The following is a 22,090-nucleotide window of genomic DNA, read 5'->3' on the forward strand; positions in this document are numbered from 1 at the left end:
TTTGACAAGTAAGACTAAAAATGATGAAACATATATATTTAAAATCAGCAGAAAAATTCGATTCTTTTGATGTATCTATTGATATCAAAATTTCATTTTTTAGAGTTTCGGTTACTATTGAGCCGGGTCGCTCCTTACTACAGTTCGTTACCACAAACTGTTTGAAACGTATAAAATGTGAATATAAAAAGTAGGTCCTAAGACACCTATTGACTCCAATTGAATGAAAATGTTGATAATTGTCGGCATCGAATTGGGATGAACAGCCTGTATCTCGTCTCAAGTTGGATTATGTAAGTAGCAACTATACATGTCGTACAGAATAAAGATGAACAAAAACCTAATAAAGCAATCAAACGACAAAAATAATAGCGAGGATAACTGTCAGCCAGAGAAGAATGAAAAACTAAGTAGATGTTTGGCAAAGATCTCCGCCACATCTATTTCAATAGTAAATGCACATAAAAGAAAAATACGCGTTCGAAGTAGTCAAGAATAAAAAACAGACCTTGAAAAACAAAGAGAAGTTAAAAACAGGAAAAAATGCTCCTTGTTGGTAATGAAAGCAAAATGGTATCTTAACTGTACCGTAAGTTGGCTCCATTAATTAGTTTTTTTTCCTTCCAAATTTTGTTTTTATCCTTGAGCATATTAACAATTATTCCTTTTTCTTTTATATGTTCTTGAAGACGCTTTGGCGGAATTCCTTGCCAAGATATCTACTCTATTTTTCGTTAGTCAAAGTTTGAAAATTATCCTAGTTGTTGTTTTGTCTAAGTACAAATGCCTGTAAATTAGTAAATTAGTAAATTTTTCTCTATTTTAAGAAAGCTACTTGTTTATTTCTCGGTATTGAGCAGTCAGCGACCCTAGCAGCACCACTGAAGTGAGCCACGAGGTGATCGAAATTAATGTTTTCATGATAGCTAGATTGTATTTTCGAGGATGAAGAAAATACGAAAAACAAGTATTCTAGACCCCTATTTTCGAACTTTTCTCGAGAGGGTCCCCTCCGTGCAGATCTGTATTTTGTTACTTATTATTTCCAACCCAGCTCCTATAAATATATCTTAATCCTTCCAAGCTCTGCCGACTTACTTTCCAACTTAGGGTGCATAGCCCATAATTGAGTAAACAAGTATATGAGTAAGATAAGCAAATTGGATGATATTGACCCAGATAATCTAGAAACAAAGTCTTGAAATTACTATAAAAAGAAGCACAAACTGTCCTCAACTTTTTCGTGTTCTTATAACTGGGAAAGTCATAGAAACAAAAACAAAGCGTTTGCAGATTGTGCCATTAAAAGTGACAACGGGGACATTGTAGTCAACTAATTTGATGCCAGATTATAAAAAGCATTACATCCAGTTTTGTTTCTAAGTTTTATAGGTTTTCTTTATATTCATTAGGTAGTCAAAAACTAAAGATTTGTAAAAAAAACAGCAGCCAATTTCTTTTTTTTTCTATATTGGTCTTCTACCAATTTATATTTACATATTTACGATTCCCTTTCATATTTATTTTGTGATGTATGCATGAATAAGTTGAGTTAAAATTGAATATACTAAACAAATAAATAGTATTTAAATAAATTAAAAGAATAACTGAAACGAGAAAAAAAAAAATGAAAGCTTCAATTTTGAAAACTTACTTTTTCGAGAATGGCAACGAGTTAATCTTCATTACAAAAAGGAGCCCAAGTTAGCTTCCATATTACTATCAATGAAAAAATGGTATGTAAAGTAAACCAAAAGAGAAAAATGAATTAAAACTTAAAAAGAGCAGAAATTACCACAGACAAGGGTGGCATTTCTCACTGCGGATTTTCGGGAATCTTCTTTTTTTTCGAAATGGGTAAGCTTTTATATATGGGTTTGATTACATGGTATGAAATCTTTAGTACCTGTATTCGTCTTTTTTATTTGAGTATGTTTTCTTTAAATGCATTTCTGTCACATAATTAGGAAATAAGATAGTAGGTCAATCGACTTGGGTTTTGTAAGGTTTGATTTTATGTTTTCAAACGTAAAGGACTACAGCGACCAACGCTAAAGCCAGGGGCGGAAGGGAATCATATCCCGCGTCGGTAGAATCTCAAAGTTTAAATTGTGGGGCGACATTCCACATTTCGCATCTGCAGCTGAATTTTATGTTCACTGATAAAGCGAATGTTTTCCAATGGAAGAATGTTCAGGTCGTTTCTGATTTGGACCTAAACTAAGAAATTCGTTTCTCAAGCCTGAAAATATGTGTTTAAAGCAAATAACTTACATAATGTAAATAACTTAAGTAAAGTAAATAATTTTTCTGTTTATCTGCTTGGAAAAATATATAATTGGTTATCTTTTTCAGATTTGAGTTTGATATACTTATCTAGAATGGAGTTCCTACCCTTTTTAGATAGGAGAATTTCACTTTCTTCCGTGGAAGTACAGAAAAAATGGCTTAATTCTGTTGATTTAACGTATTCATGTATGCAGAGTTTTATCAATCACCAGAAACATATTGTGTCGGGACGGATGACATCCAGTCCTAAAAACCACTGATAAGAAAAAGCAAGTGCTGCTCCTCTATACGAATCCAACATCTCTATGAATGTTACAGCTGATTTTTAAAGTTGTTTATGTAGTAAGGCGCTATATGGCGTTTAATACTTTTAATATTAAGCATCAATGATGTTTTCAATCTTTGACAGAAATTTTTAGGCCTAGCTAAAAGAAATACCTGCTTCAAAAGATAATGTTGATGCTGCTGATCATGCAGCTGGCATTCTCTCAGGTACTGTTCAAACTGCTCTCTCGAAAACGGTAGACCCGGAGCAAGGGGAGCTGCTTGAAGCAAAGGGTGGCCAAGAGGTAAAGGAGCTGACTGAGTTCTACCAAAAGGTCGCAATCCTCCTTTACTTAATCTTGCCTGAGCAACCTATAGAAATGGAATACGTAAGAAAAATGACAATTTTATCATTTCAAATAAGTTCTACGGCAAACAAAAATCAATCTAGACCATTTAGAATAATCTCTACTTTCGATGTTAGCAAATGTCGATTTGAAAATTCAAACTTAATGGAAAGCAAATAGTCTATTTTTTAGTTGTCTAATGTGAAATCTAGACACTTCAAAAAATCTATCGACGTAAAAGCGAAATGAATACTTCAAAAGGCCCAAAATATCCAACAATCGCAAAGACAATACTTCATGAAATTAATGAGTGGTGGTAAGATTGCTCATAATTATTAGAACTAAAAGTTTGAATAATGTTATAAAGTTTAAATTTAACAACGCTCCTTTTGACCAGTGTTAGTTTTTTCATGAAGACATGGTTGGTTTTTATTTCATTCTTTGGCCATGTAAAACCTAATTTATCAATTTTTCGGTGGGGAGAGGGAATAGCTCATTTTAACCTAAAACCACGAGTATTGTTCTTAAACTGAGTTCGTTGCTGGCGCCATGTGCAATTAAGGAGATGATTAAGTTGGTCAATTAAACGATTTAATCGCCGTTTTCAAGCAAAATACAAAAAAAAGTATTACCGCAATTTTTGTCAAACACTTACAAATTAAATATACAGAAATTTTCAATTCAATTACAAATGTGTACGAGTTAAAAGAGGTAAAAATACACTAAAAAATGTAGCCAACATGTCAGAAATCACCATTTATTTTCTTCTTACGACAACGAGGTCAAACGATCACAGCTCACAAAGGATTGATTTTTTTTTTCTCTGATAGACACGTCTAACGCGTGGATAAGCAACTGTATCCTAATGATACAAACCCTTCAAATATCCCTGGAAACTTCTCAAATAATAGAATATGTACAGATTCTTGAGGTTGATAGATGTCAGAAGGACAATAGCGTTAAGCCCAACCTGAATCAACATGTGGCCAGCCTTTGGCTTACCGCAGTTTTGCATTGATAAATAAATAAATAAAATAATATCAGGCTGAAGGTCAATTGTCTTTTTCTGGGAAAATTGGCAAATTAACTGTAAGAAATAGATAATTACAATTAATTCTAATTATTTTTACCTCAGATTATTAATTGCGATTCTGTTAAGAGTTCAATAGACTCTAACCGCAAAATTGCATGTAATTATACAGTTATCTGATTATTTCTGATTATCCTTGGAATTCTTTTCTAAACGCCACTTGCTGCGTTCGAATTTCCATAAGTACTTTCACGAATAGATCGAAAAGAATTTCCACAAAATGAAGCCCATCAATGCCTTAAAACCATTACTGAATTGATGGAATTCATTGGTGGCTTTGGTGGAACTTAAGGAATTTATTCCAACGAGTTAGATCTGTCCTGTTCATGAAGCTTTACATTTTACTTCGCTGCCATTGTTGCCAAGAATAACAATAGTAAAGAAAAACTAAAATCACAAGCACCTGATTTGTCACCTGATGGGGCATGCTCCGTCATATTACTTAAAATACGTTCAGGAATTTTATTTGACTGAATTTTTCATTCAAAATGGGCAGCACAAATATTCAAACAGAGCCAATAGGGGGCTAAACTCGAATTGATCACTACCTATTAACGAACAAATTTTAGCAGCCGCCAAAAGGCACAGATAAAACAAAAGAAAAAAAACCTGACAACGCAGGGCAAGAGAGGGAAAATGAAGATTGTTACATCTTCAGTTACAGCACTATTACCAATTAAGTAGACATAATAAAATATAAAATAAATGCATTCCATGTTATCTAGTTTGTTTATTTGTCAAGTACTTTATATTTTTCATCTCGTGATGTTAATAATTTTCCAATTAACAATTTTTGAAAATGCTATTTGACCGGTGACAATTGTGAAACCTTACGAGACAAAGAAATATTTTAAGGAGGTAGTCATACCACCATCAAAAATAAGACAAAAAGAAGGATTTTCATGGAGGTGAACAGCAGAGACAACGGCAGTCTCACGTGCTCCCATCTATTGTAACTCTAATGATTACCATATAATGAAATCAAAAATGTGAAATAGATAATGATACAGCGTGTGGTAATAACATTATGTTTCTTTTTTTAAAGAGTTATATAGTAGCATTAACAAAATAAAAATAGCTCTATATATTTATAACAAACTAAGTGTAGATAACCGCGAAATCTTGACTATCCCAAAAACTACTATTAGTTGACAATATTGCGGCGTATACGTCGGCATAGAGTTTATTCCACTTGATGACAAACCTTTTCTAGAGGAATTCACTGGATCCTCTACTGTTGAAAATTATGAGACATAAATGTCCACTATTTTCCGCTTCCCATAGACAAGTCCTTTTAATATATCCTTTATCGCTTCTTTTAATTAGTTTAATCATAGTCTTCGAATTTTCACATGATCGTTGATCGCATTAAAATCACCAACGAATTAATTGATGTGTAGACTTTTAATTATGCTCAGAAAAAAAAACACAAGGTGTTTGACACGAATATATTCATAACTTATAAACTTTTATAGTCTTTTGAAAAAAAAATTACCAATTAACAGTTGTTACATTAACCAACGAAAGAGGAGTAATATCAAAAGACACACAGAGTGGCCTAGAATACCTTGCATAGAATATAAGAACACCTTGTTCTTGTAGGAAATTTTATGTTCATAGAACGCATAAAAATCTAGAAAACTGACTCCAACTCCGAAAAACCGAAATAGATTCTTCTTTATAGTTCAATTAAAGACCATAAACTTTCAATATGGCAAGTGCAGAACATTTACCCAATATTCCACACAATAACATAATGTTTGATCAAACGAAAATAATTCATAATTATAGTGGGATATTGCAAAATAATTCTTTACATGAAAAAAAAAAATCTTTGTATGAAAAGAGAGGAGGAACAATGCGGATTAAATCATTTCTATAATACTATAAATTCAGAAAAACAGACCAAAATTTATCAATTTCTAAGGCAGATGGAAAAATTTGCATAATGACCGTCAAACAATTTTGAACCTCATAAATAAAGGCCAAAGTGAAATTAAGCCGGGGAGAAGTTAATATGCTTCGAATCGATTAGCAGAAGAAACAATATATTCAATTTTCAAAAAGTATTGAAAGACTTTTGACCTGTATGATTTTAATTAATGTAAACTAGGCTATACGAAAGATTTTTCAATAAAAAGATTGTTTAATTTGGCTAGAATCCCTCATCAGAACATAACTCAGACATATACAATAGTATATAGCAATCATCCAATCTCCTGTTTTGCAGCGTCAATTTTCGTATTTGATTTGCTTAACAATAAAAGCTATGAAATGCGATATTTTCTTTGGTTTTGTATACTGACTGTGTTTTTTCCTTGTATTTTTATGTTAGTGTCTTTAAGGTAGCTCTGGTTCATTTTCTATTTTATTCATTCCTAAAAAATTTCAGATATGATATCAAAATGCTTAGACTTATCATTTGTGGAAAAAAAAGTTCGTGATTTTTGCAACTTCACTGTGTTATAAAAAGTTTTGACAGTTTTTCAATATTTTCATTTCAATTGTTCATATTTTTCTCATACTTTCAGTCTAAAAAGCCCATTTTTTAATCAATTAAGCAAAATAATTATTTCCAGATAAATAAATCTCAAATCATTTATCTGTTGCTCATTTCTAAGTTTTGGTTTTGCATGCTTAGGCTCTTAGTGTATTTTTTTTTTTTGACCCAATTATCATTCGTACTTAGCCAAATATCAATGTCGAGCATAATCACTACTGATGAATCAGAATCAGTTTAATCTTTTACAAGCAGTACTGATTGATCAAGTAGCAAACCACACTTGAACACACGTGGCAAAGCATATATGAGGGCAGGGCTTCAGCTAATAATTACCCACGTTTCTTGCAGAATAAGCTGCTGGAAATATACATGCCGGTAAATTTAAGTTTTCCTTAGCATATATTCAAAACAGAGACGTAAGAAAAGAAGAGGGGCACAGGAGCCTCCCTACATCCCCTAAAAAAATCCCACCAAATTTCTGGTAATTCCTTAATCAACTACCATCTGTTTTTTATTATTGTCCCCCTCCGAAAAAAAAATATTGCGTGCGTGTTTGATTCAAAATATTTTAGAATACGACAAACACAGATGAAACTTGCATATGTGATGAGTTAGTAATTAGGTAAAAAAAACACTAGATGATATTTTTGTTTGGAAATTACCGAAAATGATAGTTTTTTTTTGAGGAAGTCGAAAATCAATTTCGAGGCATCATCACCTTTGACCATCAAGGTATATCACCATTTCATATACTATCCTGAAGGGTTGAATGTGGGGATACATAACAAACAGCGGGCAAATGCAGATCTTCAGCTATTTTTTCACGTTTCTTTCTGATATACCGATGGAAACGTGATTGCTGGCAAATTTGAGTTCTTCTTATTATCTATTAAGAATATTGCAGAATACAGCATGCGTTGATGAAACTGAAGTTTGTCTTAAATTAGTAATAACGCACAGGAACACTATATGGCAATGTTCTGGCAGAAAACTGCTAGAGATGCCAATTCTGTAGGAGACAACTGTTATAACAAGATTCCAGGAACTATTCGCAGGTAGATCCACTCGTCCGTTAGAAATCTTTTAAGAAACCTTGGATGGAAGTAATCTTAAAATAAATTTATCCAAAATATATCTTATAAGGTTGGCACGCAACAATCACGGTACACACTTACTAAATTTCCCAAAATCATGCTGAAACCTCGGATAAAATAAACTCTTTTGTTCAGTTTGAAAATGAAAAGGGGGACTTTTTATAAACGAGCATATAATAAGTCTTGACTAAAACCGTTTTCAACTTGAGAAATGTTAGATCTGTCCTTAGTATACTTCAACAAAGTGTTACCTACCTGTGCATCAGTAATTCCTGGGAAAATCCCGGAAGCAAGCAATGCAGCCTGTGTTTGAGGAAAGTTGCGAACCTGCTCTAGTGCTGCCATCTGTTTTTGAATATAGCCAGGTGACGAAGGGTTAGAACCAAAATCAGGATCCAACACTAAAATTCAACAAGCAACTGGTTGAAACAATACTCAACTCAAAAGTTAAAGCTAATACTAAGTCTTGACAGAGATCGGTAAATTTCGTTAAGCGAAAATGACTAAACAACGTCATTATGCCAAATCTGGCTGGTATATCCAATTTCTCACAATCCTTTACCTCCAAAGAAATTAATTATCATCTTCATAATGTAGATTATATTCCAATCCCTTTTACTCCATTAGGTCTCAATCCTGTAATAATGAGTTATATTGAATGAGAGGCGATACCTAAACCAACCGAAAGGTGCCATTTAAAAAGAATAATGGATTTTCTTTAGTTTCTCCTTAATTTTTTTTTTTTTCTGTCTAGGAGTGTTTGGAGTTTATTTGTTTTTTGCCGAGTGATACTTTGACCACTGTAATTCGTTTTTTTATTTCAGTTAGTGTCTAAATGAGTAGTGTCTCTTCTCCCTCCTTTACAGGCCAAGGAACTTTGGCGGGGATTAGTACGATATATTTATTTTGTATTTCATTCATAATGAATAAATCTTAACGGTAACGCGTTTTGCTGTGCTTGCTGGTGTAAAGAGTGAAATGAGAGCTAGTAAAGTGACCAGTGTTTCGAATCGGGGTCAATATTCCCGCAACGCTTTTTCTAGCCTTCATTCGAGTAATGTGGCCCTCCAATCCGTTTCTATTAGGTTTGCGTGACATGCAAAATTTGCAAGATATATGATTTTGGTATTTTCGTTATTGCTACTACTTATTGTTTCTTCCTAGGAGGTACAGATACCGAAGGATTGTTCATAAGTTTGGCACCAATGAATTTTTGATGTCATAAAAAATAGGAATCGCAGTTTATAGTTATACTAGACTATAAATAGATTATTTTTAGTTTCATAGATTTTATTATAAGTAAAATTTTATGACATCTTGCTAGAAAATTTCCCAACCGAAATAATTTATGGATTAGTTTTAGATGGGTATTATAAAAGCATATTTAAAAAGTACCAAATGTAAATTTTTACCAGTGCATCAATGGGAAGCTTTAATATTATTTATGAACGTAATTTATTATTTGAGAATGGAATTTTTCAACTCTGATCCAAAATAGGAAAGAACGGACTAACATATGTTTTTCATCGGAGGTGAAGGGGTAAGGGTGTTTGGGCATAAAAACAGAATCCTATTACTGTCAAAACCTAGTAGAACTAGTTCGATACGGGGAAAGACTAAATACACAGAAAAAGACCATCTGAAAATAATAAGCAAAGCAAATAAATAACAACAAAAAGCAGTTGTTGGCAAATAATTTATTTTTTGAACTGTGCTCTAATTGCAGTTTTTTCTGTCCATACAAATTGTTTAGGTGCATGAGATAATATTTTACGTAGCATTAGGTACTTATTTTTACGTCATATATTTAGTTTTCAAAATCGCAAGACTTAAAGCTGAAAACTTTTATGATAAAATTTATTGACTCAATGATAACTTTTTCTCAAAACTTACCCACCAAGTTTTAGAGCTTACACGGCGGCCTAAATGGCTTGCATCAAATAAATAGCCTAAAAACTGGCCTCACGACAGCAGCTACTGTCCACTGTCAGTAAACTTATATAGATCTTTAGCTGGTGAAGCTAGCTAATGGAAATTCCTGAATTGCTGTAATTACCGTACAATTCTTGTCTAAACTTCAGAGACACTCAAAAGTAACTAAAACATGGAAAATTGACCAGCAGTCATATAATCTGTTTCTTCCGGTTAAAGTTACACAACGAACAAGTGAATTGTCAGTATCTCAACCAAAAAAATTGGTGTTTGGGTTGGTGCTCCTTTAGATCTAAACTTAGTGCAGCACCTTGCTAATTTTCAGACTCTATTAAAGATGTCGATTTTTTCTAGAAAAACTAATTGCTTCACAGTTATGGCTTTCCGTTTTTAGTTCCTTGGGGGAAGAGCATTAATATTATACCAATGTAGACACGCTATTTTCTTCTACATGTATTATTGGCTTTTGATTTCCTAGCTCAATGGTTTTAAAAAATAAAGTCCCTACGGCATCGGTACAGGGTAGATATGGAGACTATTGTTTTATCTACATTACTCTATTAATGTTCCTGAGCATCCGGAATAAGTGGTCTGCTGCCCCACTTTGAAACAAAAGATACTCAACCAAGGCACCAACTAACTGACTTTAGTCTTACCCAAAGCTAGACTGCAGATCACATGTTTTTATCGTTTTAGAGGAGATTGACAGTGCATAAAGTGCGAATATTTGCTATCGAATATTAATATGTTTGAGTGCTTGCCCAAAAGACCCAGAGAACACAAAATCTTCTGCAGTCTTTTCAACTCCACTCTCTAAGTACTACCAAACCATATATTTTTTTTTTTTTTTTTTGAAGAGGTTAAAAAAGGGCTCTTCGTCTTCTTTAGCGTTTATAGTCATCAGAATAAACTGATCCATATAGACTACTTTCCAGTTTTCGTCCCCTTTTTACGCGAATACGACTAAATTTCTCTGATTACTGTTTGAAGTACTTGAGGTGTGATCACCAGCCAACATACAACATAGAACTTTTGCAGCATCTTGGACTGATGCTTCAAGAAACGGTGTTTGATACACACGTATCTGCTGATGCAGCAGGTTTATGTTATTACCTTAATCGTACAGTTTTCAAAAATGCAAATAGAGTATCTCATTTAAATTGGAAATATCAGAATTATATGCAATAAAGCAACAGCTTAGGAACGTTTGTAGTAGTTTCTTTCTGCTAGGGGTTGAGGGGAGGTTAGTATTGTGGGGGGTGGAAAAGTAGGTCAAAACCCTTTAACCCGGTCAATTACAAGAAACAGGCTAAGATATATGAGCTATGAAAATTTAACGAGGGAAGGGAAAGGGCGGTTCTCCATCCACACGTTCCTGTGGGTGATCCAATCCTGTTCCTATACTGAAGGTGGCAAAAATTTAATTAAAAAAGGAAAAAAGCATTACTGAAGAAAAAATAACATAAATCTAAATTAAAGACAGCAAACCAATAAAATATAAATATATGTGTTAAGAAGAAGCAGAATAGCTCTAGAACCAACGACGAACAGGAGTTTTACAGGCTGATGTGGAAAATAGCTTACTTGAAAGGGGAGGGTAAAAAGGTAAGCTGCCAGGTAAAACTTGACCAGGTAAAGACATTGTTGCCAAGCGAGCAGCAAATGCAGCCCTCATTTCTGCTTCAGATAACCGGGAATCCTAAAAAATTAGCACTGCGTTAGAGAGCGATTTTGTATACACAAAAAAGTATTACAATGACAACTGATTACATCGTGGGCAAATATTTCCAGAATAACTTATTTCAAGCTAGAAAAAATAGCAGCAGAATCTAATCAAAATACAAAATTGATTATAAAGGAGATAAAAACTGCAAGACAAACAGAAAAAAAAATAAAGAAAGAGAAGGCCTGTGTGTTCAAAAAATAATTAAAATGGGCCTGGGGGTTTGGGGGGGGGGGGCTGAAAGGAAAATTCAATATTTTTACCATTTCGTAGGGTTCCCTAGATATCCATTTTTTCCTAAGACCTATCTTCATTGCTAGTTACTATTTAAGAAACTTGATAGGAAATTATCTCAAACACTAAAGTATAATAGTGCTCCCATTTTTTCTTAATATAAATACTCAATCACTTCCTAACCAATTATTTCATTTTTACTATGGGCATTTTCACCGCGGATCAAGCAATTAATAGATTAAATAAACTAAAAAACAAATTCTAATTACGTTACGTATCTTTGCCCCTAGCATATAAATTACAAACATGAGACTACGCGCAGCCACAAAATACATTATGTGGCAACTTCTTTTGATATTCATGTCTAGACCATAATAGGAAATGATATTTACATACTGAGAGGACAAATAAAAACTCACAAATACTCAAAAGCCAACTCAGTATTTTCTGTTCTTTTTAATAACATTATTAGAAACTTCTTTAATGAGGCTCAGAAGCCTCATATTTTGCGGAACTAACTAATAGAGAAAATACGTATAGCATAATATTAATTTTTAAGAGGTTCTCTTTTTTTGTGTGGGTAGTAGGGTGATATCTTCAAATTTAAGTACGAAAAAAAGAGAAAGAAAAGGAATCCGAACATAGTTGAAACAAATTATAAACAGGAAGCAAAATAAAAATCAAAACGAGGAACCCTTCTTGGCGCCCTTGTCATACCCCCCCCCCCCAAGATTTTGCTCTTGATCCTACGATATCCTATGTAGGATATCGGCCTAACATCTAGGAGAGAGCGGGTTTGAGCCCTACCAATGGCATAAATTCTATTGCAGGTTTCTTTTATTAATACAAATAAAGTGAATCTAATCATCAATATTTTTGCTTGTAACAAAAATTCTTCTTATTTAAAAGCAAATTGATAATTATTCAAAATCAGTCTGGAACCTCAAGTGAAGGAACAAAATATTTACTGAAAATTTCGGACTTTCTTCCCTTAATTTCTATTTCCAATAAGATCTTGAAAAAGAAATATGGTGTATGGTAGAGAGATATGGGGTTCAAGTCCTACTGACGAAAGGGATTTAATTGCATGATTGTATTGTTGATAGAAAAAAAAGAAGGAAAAAGGGGAAAAAAACCGCCAAGCGCCCTACAAATCTTTCTTCGTAATAAAACTATTCTTATCTCACAAGTAAATAAAAAAAATTAACTGATGAGTTAAGTTACGAATTATATGAATGTATCCAGAACTCCGCGGTAAATATGGAGATTTCGTGAGGATTTGGGAGTTTCCTAGTATATTCTCTGCCCTCACAAGGACCGCTCTTTGGCAGGGAATGGTTGCATCGAAGAAGATCAATTTTAGTACTAAGAAAGCTAAAGTCCCAGCTATCAGGAGTAGCAATGATCTTTTCATCGTTAGTACACCATGTACTAACATTATTGCATGTACATTATCATGTACACATTATTAACATTATTAAAATGTACATTATCAATAATAAATTGAATTGATTCTCCTCGTTAGGTGCAATGTCACTTCAGAATTATATGGACTGGAAAGCAGATTTTTCCATGAGAGAGGAGGGTGTCTAGCATTCAAAATAAGCAGAATCATTTGCAAAAACGTTCTGAGTTTTTTCAAAGGCAGAGATAGAGCGAAAGAGAGAGAGAGCAGGGGTATTTCATATTCATGTACAAATTGGTAGATTATAGGTTTGAGGTTATGAAGCTAAAGCTCCTTTTCTTCTTCTTTTTATGTTGGTTTTTTATCGATTTGATCTTTTTATTGAGTTAGGTTTTTTATTGGTTTATTTCTTTTCTTTCTTTCACTGTTCAGAGCATAGCGCGGCTATTCGTCATATAGTCGAAACGTTCGCTTAGAATTTACAATAATCATCATCTTACCCTCCCAAGAAATGAATTACCTGCATTTTCCCTCAAGTTGTGTGCGAAAGTGCGCCTCAGACGACCTTTGAATGGACTTCCACTTGTAGGCATGGATATGTGATTAATAGTAAATTTGTACATGATAGACAAATTTATATTTTTAAGCAAGACTAAATCTAATAAAAATTGCCTACTGGACTAAACAAAGATTTTCGCCAAACAGAATAAGAAAAAAAATGAATGGGTAATTTGGCAATGGCGATAAGGCGGCAATATTATAAATAGATATATTTCAAGAGGAGACCAAAGGGTGAACTGAAAGAATAAGCAGATTGTAAACACTGAAGCTTCCCCTACAACATAAAAAAAACTAGGATACAGATTTTAGAATAATATAAATACTGCAACCCATATTTTTTTTCACCCGTTCTCCAGGTAACCATTTGGAGCTGGGTCGACTCTGGCTGAGGTTGCAGAGTTGAGCATGATAAATGCTACAAGGTATCAAAGGCCTGTTTTATCAAAAAAATATCATTATAATTAATTCCCATCAATTTCAGATTAAATGACTGGATTGGAAGATAAAGAATAGCGTCTTAATAAACTGACTGAAGTTTTTAGTTGAAAGACGCAAGACAAGAATTGGACACTACATTGAAATGATTCTCAATAGCCTAACTTAATTTTTGCTAGCTCAACTAGTGGAGACTAGCCCAACAAGACAAAACTTGTTACCTTCATCTTGGTTGAGAATATTTAATACGGTTGACTTTTGCCTTAAATTCTTGATATGGAAAAGAAAAGTTTTAAAGTTTAATATTAATTTGCATGGAACAGCTTTCTTTTTATAAACAGTCATATCCAGAACAAAAAAAGAATATAGAACCACTAATAATAGGTAAATTACGCTCTGTTTAACATAATTACCTGTAGTATAAGATTTCTGACTGCTACTACATAACAAGAACATCTAGATCCAATTATCCCACAAAGGTCCCTATCTTCCCCATCATCAAAAATTCAACCTCCTAAATGAGAAACCTACCTACACCGGACGAAAATTCACCTAAATTATAATCCTTTTCCCATAAAAACTCAGGCAAGTATCATCGACTTCAAGAACTTCCCTCGATCTCCCAAAATGCTTACCACAAGTTTACAAACAGATAGCTTGAAGCTGAACCCAAATCCGAAGGTGCCAAATCGATAGGCAACCCCAATCTAAAATAAAGCTAACGTCTAAAATACTTTTTTAGATCCTTCTATACACCAAGGCTAGGAGTATTATCCAGAGCTTGTTAGCATAGCTACACTTCCTGGTTTTCGGGTCTTTCCCTGGATTTCCAGAAAAACTTTTCATAGTCATCTGATCCTTTTTCAAACATTCTATAAACTGGAAAATGTATTTTTGCAAATATACTTCTGATTTGTACTGTCCATGATGTTTCGTTATAATTAATGAAAACAGTCTCATATGCAGCAGGGGCATGTCTAGTCTGGGGGCAGCAGGGGCATGTCTAGTCTGGGGGGGTTTTAGGAGCTTGAACCAAAAACTCTTTTAAAATATTGAGGCCGATAAGTTCCCAGTCCCTTTGTCGACCGACAGTCCCATAATCCTGAGCCATAGTATGTCTAAACACTATAGCGTTAAACCATCGTAAAGCTGGTAAATACCTAATAGCAAAATCAACCAACAAATTCAAAAGAAGGAGACGAGTATATGCAAAAGCTGAAGTTGTGCATTACGGAGTGGCCCAAGTAGGAAAAGTCTACCCTGGTTGAGAATTGCTAGTTGAGGTTGTTGGTTATTTTATACCTTATGATAAGGAAGTCTTGCCACTATAGAAATCTTTACTACTATATAGAGAGGTTCTAATTACTAATTTGGCAAAAATAAGCAGCATATCATCAAGAAATTAATTGCTCCCTATGTCTATCTGCAAAAAGATAGGGAATAACAGCTTACACTTAAGGCTGACGTCGATGGCATTGCAGGTCTACCAAGAGATATATTAGGTAAAGACGGACTTGTGTATAGCGTTAAATCGGGTATACTTCCTTGACTTGCCAAAAGATGACTGTACTGACTATTATTCTCCTGAAAAACAAAATACACATATAAAGAACTTTTTAGCATTGCTAGAGCAATGGGAAGAGGAGAGAGAGGGTCAGTTCCACACGACTGGTATGTTATTTATTGTAATTGGTATTTAGCAATTGTAAGTAATTAAGACTATTTCATAGAAATGAATACGATTTGACGACTTAAAAGTAGTTTTTTTTCTATTAGTTCTAATTTTCCATTTTCTTACAACATTTGTAGGTTCTCGAACCCAATACGGGGAGGGGGAAGAGGTAAAAAAAAAAAAAATTCGGAGACGGGGGATGATCTGAAACATAAACAGATTTGTTTTTATGTCTACATTTTCGGGTCGCTTTACTAATCTTAAGGAGGAGAAAGTCCTTCCTCTGCATGGAATAAATCTCATGGAATAAATTGTACATTTGCTGTTCTTACTATAAAATAAATTTGTATTTTTTGCAATTGCAATAGGCAATTGAAGGAAGTTAACCAATTACATATTATTATATAGCTGTAAATCGACAGAGGGGGACGGGTGATTACCAGGCATGTGGGATTAGTTGTGCTTAGCAATAGTGCTTGAGACAGTCTGTAAATTAGAAGAACAAGGAAAAACATGAGAACGAACTTTTTAACACTGAAAAGAGTAAAATATATTTTTTTTCATAATTCAGAAAAGGTAATTTTATTGTTGCCATAATTATCGTTGGTTTTTGATCATCGACATAATAATCTATCTTGAAACCTTGAATATGGATATGCTCCAAACCCATTTTGGGGCAGAATTGCAGTTCATGGTCTTTTCACTTTATTAGAAAGTGGTTGAATCAGGTGATCAATTTTCAGGTATAGATCCCAATCCAAAATTACGTCTCATATAGATATTTTCAAGCTCTACAGAATTACAACATACGAACTACAGAACTACGAAACTGATCTTGATAAACTTCCAACACTAGATGACCCAGGTGATTTTTTCTGACACTAGCACAAGTTTTCTCTCTTACCAGTTCCGCATAAATTTTGGTGTAAGTCTCGTTCAAATAACTAAATTGCTACAGTCGACTCCCGATGACTCGGACTTGGATAACTCTAAATCCAAAATATCTCAAATTATTTTAAATGCCCTTGGAAAAATATTTAATTTTCACTTTACCCCCACAAGTCAAAGTTTACCTCTATATCTCTAACTTTTTCAAAGAGACCTGTGTTCGTCGAAACCCCGATGTGCAGGTTGCAACGTGTAAACTTTGAAATGCATTAGTTCTGTTTAATATTTTTTTTTAATATACCAGAAAATTTCCTTAGAGTTTCAATTTAATGCATTTGCAAATTTCTGAGATATTGCATATAGGCCTTTCTGACAACATGGGCGCACACAGTTTCTTTTGTGTAAGTTAAAAGTCCCCCTCTACACGTCTTAAATTTTTAACTTGATACCATTAGCTGTTCCAGAGGCAATGCTGATACAATTTTTAGACAATCTTGATGAATATAGTGTCTTTTGATTTAGTTTAGCATCCCATGATAATTTTAGCTTTATACCATTAGCCGCCCCCGAGATATTGCAGATACGCCATTTTTACTACCAGATATACATAGTGTTTTGATTTAGTTCAATAACCCCTCAACTTCCTCTGTAAGTTTCAACTGAATACCCTTAGCCGTTCCTGAGATATTGCATATATGTCATTTTGACAACATTGATGCACTTTTGGTTATTGGATCTGTTCAACATCCCCCTAAACATTTTCTGAAAATGCAGACTTATTCCCCTTAGCCGTTCTGAATTTTTATTGCAGATACACCCTTTGGACAAACTGGATGCACATGGTCTGTTTGTTTTAGTTACGCACCCCCTCCTCTTTTCCTGTAAGTTTCAATTTAATACACTTAGCCTTTCCAGAGATATCGTGGGTACGTCCGGTTGACAACCTGGGAACAGATATTCTTTCGATTTAGTTAAGTTTTCAACATACCCTAAAAGTCTTAACTTAATACGCTTGGCTGTCCCTGAGATAATATAGACACATCCTTTTGACAACCTTGTTGTATATTTTGCCTATTGATATAGCTCAACATCCCCAACAACATGCTCTGAAGGTTTCTATGTAATAACCTTGGCCGTTCCTGACATATTACAGATACGCCTTTTAGATAGCCTGGATTCACATAGTGTCTTTTGATTTACTTCAATATTTCATTCAAAATTAGTTGGAAGTTTCGACTTAAAAACCTCAGCCGCTCTGAGATATGCACCCTGTTAACAACCTGGATCCACATGATATCTTTTGATTTTGTTCAACATTTCCATGAACATTCCACATATTTTACCTTAATACCCCTAGACATTCCAGAGAAAATGTATATTTGCTATTTTAACAAACTGTAACCGCATAATTTATTTCGATTTTGTTCAACATCCCCTTCAGCATTCCTTGCAAGTTTTAACTTAATACCCTTGACTGCTCCTGTGCCATTGCAGATAGTCCTTTAGGACAAACTGAATATCCATAATGTCTATTGATTTAGTTCAACAGCCCTTCAACACTCATTGAGAGTTCCCAATCGATACCGTCAAACCGTCCCCGAAACATTGCACATACGCCCTTTTGTTAACCTCAATGCATACAGGGCCATTAGATTCACTTTCACTTCCCCTACAATCTCCCTGAAAGTTTCGACTTAATACCCTTAGCTGTTGTCGATATTTGCAATAGGCCTTTTTGACAAGCTGGATTATTTTAATAAAAAATAACAGTTGAAAAATAAGAGTTTTATAACTAACTAGCTGTTGGGCTGGCGCTTCGCACAACCCCAAAACCTAGTTGGTGGGGGCACGTCCCCCCCCCCAAGCCCCCCGCGCGCGTAAGTCGTTACGCGCCATTGTAGTTGTGTCCCACCTGTGAATATAAATAGATATATATATATATATATATATATATATATATATATATATATATATATATATATATATATATATATATATATATATATATATATATATATATATTTAACTACGTAAAACTTGCGAATATACAACATTCTTAGCTGTCCCATTGTCTGTGCATATAAATAGATTGTTAGGTTTACCGACTCTTGAACATGCAACATATAATTGTCCATGGGAAAAACAATCTGTATTCAGATCTATACCTCATTATTCTAATGATTGCCCGTGAGCTTTGTTGATGGTGATTGCTAATCGAACATTCCCTGTGTCCCCGTCGTCATTTATATATCCCCCTGTGCCCTCCAGCGTCCCCGTTGTTGTTGTTTCCCTGTGTCCCGGTCGTCATTTGTGTCCCGGTGTCCCAGTCTATAATTTCTCTTTGAGTGTCGCGGTCGTCATTTATATTCCCTGTGTCCCGGTGTCCCGGTCGTCATTTTTGTCCTGGTCGTCATTTGTGTTCCGGTGTCCCGGTCTGTAATTTCTCTTTGAGTGTCCTGGTCGTCATTTATATTCCCTGTGTCCAGGTCGTCATTTGTGTCCCGGTGCTTTGTTGATGGTGATCGCTAATCGAACATTCCTTGTGTCCCGGTCGCTTTCTCTTTAAGTGTCCCGGTCGTCATTTATATTCCCTATGTCCCGGTGTCCCGGTCGTCATTTGTGTCCCGATGTCCCGGTCTGTAATTTCGTCAGTCGACAAACATGACGTCAGTCGACACACAAACATGACGTCACTCGACACACAGACAACTTATTTTTATATATATAGATTCTTTTAAGACGATTTCACACTAGTTTAAAAATGACTAGTTTAAAGATGTTAATAAGCATAAAGTTTACCAAACTAGTTATATCCTAATCCAACTTATCCAATGAATAAACTTCTAAAAATGAAAAAGATTGACTTGAAGTTTTCCAAAATGCTTTTATTCTGATCAATTTTCGATACTGAATTCTTCAAAAGGAAAAAAAAATTAACAACAAGTTCTTATATGGAGAATGTATATACATAATAAATTGATAAAAAAAGTGCCTTTATCTTGAGTTTGAGATATTTTGTCGATGTTCCTTTTTTTTAATATCCCCAGGGTTTACTTATAAGATAGTTTACAACATAATAATACTAGTCTCGCCCAAATGAATTCAATGAGAACAATCATGAATTCAATGAATTCAATGATTGTTGCACAACTAAGAAACAATTACTTCTTAGCCAAGCTTTTTTTACTCCTATACACGGGGATCAATATGTTGACCTCTAGACGCCGAATATTTTAATTTTTTCTTAAAGCCGATTTAATTTTGTCAGAAACAAGAAACAAATTAAGGAGCCCATCCAACAAAAGCACTTACAAAGATTTTCCTCTCAACAAAAGACTTTTGGAGTAATAATGTGGATTAACGATGAAAAAAGAGAAGGAATAGCCGTCCTTCGTGCATTCTTGTGTTTAGGTTACAAATATTACCTTGATCATAATTTTTGGGTTTCGGTAATAAAAGCAGTAATGATTAACGAAAAATCAGTTTGCAAACAAAAAACTCAATGATTTTACTTCAATTTAAATAAATAAAACCAGACAAGGTTGTCCGAGAAAATTCCTTTCCAAAGATGACTTTATCAAAAATATCGATATATATATATATATATATATATATATATATATATATATATATATATATATATATATATATATATATATATATATATATATATATATATATATATATATATATATATATATATATATATATATATATATATATATATATATATATATATATATATATATATATATATATATATATATATATATATATATATATATATATATATATATATATATATATATATATATATATATATATATATATATATATATATATATATATATATATATATATATATATATATATATATATATATATATATATATATATATATATATATATATATATATATATATATATATATATATATATATATATATATATATATATATATATATATATATATATACTAGCTGTTGGGGTGGCGCTTCGCGCCACCCCAACACCTAGTTGGTGGGGGCGCTTCGCGCCCCCCCCAAGCCCCCCCGCGCGCGTAAGTCGTTACGCGCCATAATAGTTACGCGCCATTGTAGTTGTGTCCCTATGTCCCACCTGTGAATATAGATATATATATATATATATGGTTTTAACTACGTAAAACTTGCGAATATACAACATTCTTTGCTGTCCCATTGTCTTTGCATATAAATAGATTGTCAGGTTTACCGACTCTTGAACATGCAACATATAATGGTCCATGGGAAAACAATCTGTATTCAGATCTATACCTCATGATTCTAATGATTGCCCTTGAGCTTTGTTGATGGTGATTGCTAATCGACCATTCCCTGTCCCGGTGTCCCGGTCGTCATTTACATCCCCCTGTTTCCCCCGGTGTCCCCGTTGTAGTTGTGTCCCTGTGTCCCGGTCGTCATTTATATTCCCTGTGTCCCGGGTCCCGGTCATCATTTGTATCCCGGTGTCCCGGTCTGTATATACATTCGTTTTTTAGTTTTGTTTTTCTCCTTTATTTTTTTCCTTTTTTTTCTTTTTTAGCTTATTTAGATTTTTAGATTTTTTAGTTTTTTTTATTAGTTTTTAGTTTTTATTTCTTTTTAGTTTTTTTGTCCCGGTCGTCATTTATATCCCCCTGTTTCCCCCGGTGTCCCCGTTGTAGTTGTGTCCCTGTGTCCCGGTCGTTATTTATATTCCCTGTGTCCCGGTCGTCATTTGTATCCCGGTGTACCGGTCTGTATATACATTCGTTTTTTAGTTTTGTTTTTCTCCTTTATTTTTTTCCTTTTTTTTTCTTTTTTAGTTTATTTAGATTTTTAGATTTTTTAGTTTTTTTATTAGTTTTTAGTTTTTTTTTCTTTTTAGTTTTTTTGTAGTTTTTACCTTCTTTTTAGTTTTGTTAATTTTTTTTTTTACTTGTGTCCTGGTCGTCATTTATACTCCCTGTGTCCCGGTGCTTTGTTGATTGCTAATCGAACATTCCTTTTGTCCTGGTCGCTTTCTCTTTGAGTGTCGTCATTTATTTTTTTCTTTTTTAGTTCTTTTAGTTTTTACCTTTTTTAGTTTTTTTTAGTTTTTAGTTTTTTTAGTTTTTTACCTTTTTTTAGTTTTTTTAGTTTTTTTAGTTTTTTAGCTTTTTTATTTTTTTTATTAGTTTTTAGTTTTTTTGTAGTTTTTGCCTTTTTTTTAGTTTTTTTAGTTTTTTAGCTTTTTTATTAGTTTTTAGTTTTTTTTTGTAGTTTTTGCCTTTTTTTAGTTTTTTTAGTTTTTTAGCTTTTTTATTTTTTTTATTAGTTTTTAGTTTTTTTTGTAGTTTTTGCCTTTTTTTAGTTTTTTCAGTTTTGACGTCACCTGATCCAGTTTTTTCAGGTGACGTCACCTGATCCACGATCCACAGATCCACAGACAACTTATTTTTATATATATAGATAGTTTTTTTTTTTTTACTTATGTCCTGGTCGTCATTTATACTCCCTGTGTCCCGGTGCTTTGTTGATTGCTAATCGAACATTCCTTTTGTCCTGGTCGCTTTCTCTTTGAGTGTCGTCATTTATTAGTTTTTTCCTTTTTTTTTAGTTTTTTATTGGTTTTTACCTTTATTTTAGCTTATTTTTCAGTTTTTTCCTTTTTT

General features: G+C 33.5%; 1 protein-coding gene and 1 long non-coding RNA gene across 10 annotated transcripts in view; both read right to left on the reverse strand.

The window, feature by feature from the left end:
- Nucleotides 1-22,090, reverse strand: part of LOC136030723 (histone deacetylase 4-like) — a 283,933-nt gene that overhangs the window by 88,521 nt on the left and 173,322 nt on the right. For all 9 annotated transcript variants that reach the window (XM_065709827.1, XM_065709815.1, XM_065709804.1 and 6 more), the window contains 4 exons: nucleotides 15,330-15,461; nucleotides 11,104-11,218; nucleotides 7,843-7,988; nucleotides 2,728-2,925 (listed from right to left, as the gene is read on the reverse strand). In XM_065709827.1, coding sequence (XP_065565899.1) covers nucleotides 2,728-2,925; nucleotides 7,843-7,988; nucleotides 11,104-11,218; nucleotides 15,330-15,461 — 591 coding nt within the window. The remainder of the gene's footprint in view (nucleotides 1-2,727; nucleotides 2,926-7,842; nucleotides 7,989-11,103; nucleotides 11,219-15,329; nucleotides 15,462-22,090) is intronic.
- Nucleotides 20,802-22,090, reverse strand: part of LOC136030811 (uncharacterized) — a 2,345-nt gene continuing 1,056 nt past the window's right edge. Inside the window, exon 2 of the long non-coding RNA XR_010618364.1 lies at nucleotides 20,802-22,090. This exon is cut by the window's right edge and continues 174 nt beyond it. This is a non-coding gene — a long non-coding RNA (uncharacterized LOC136030811).

This window comes from Artemia franciscana, chromosome 1 (genome assembly GCF_032884065.1).
Source record: "Artemia franciscana chromosome 1, ASM3288406v1, whole genome shotgun sequence".
Lineage (NCBI taxonomy): Eukaryota > Metazoa > Arthropoda > Branchiopoda > Anostraca > Artemiidae > Artemia > Artemia franciscana.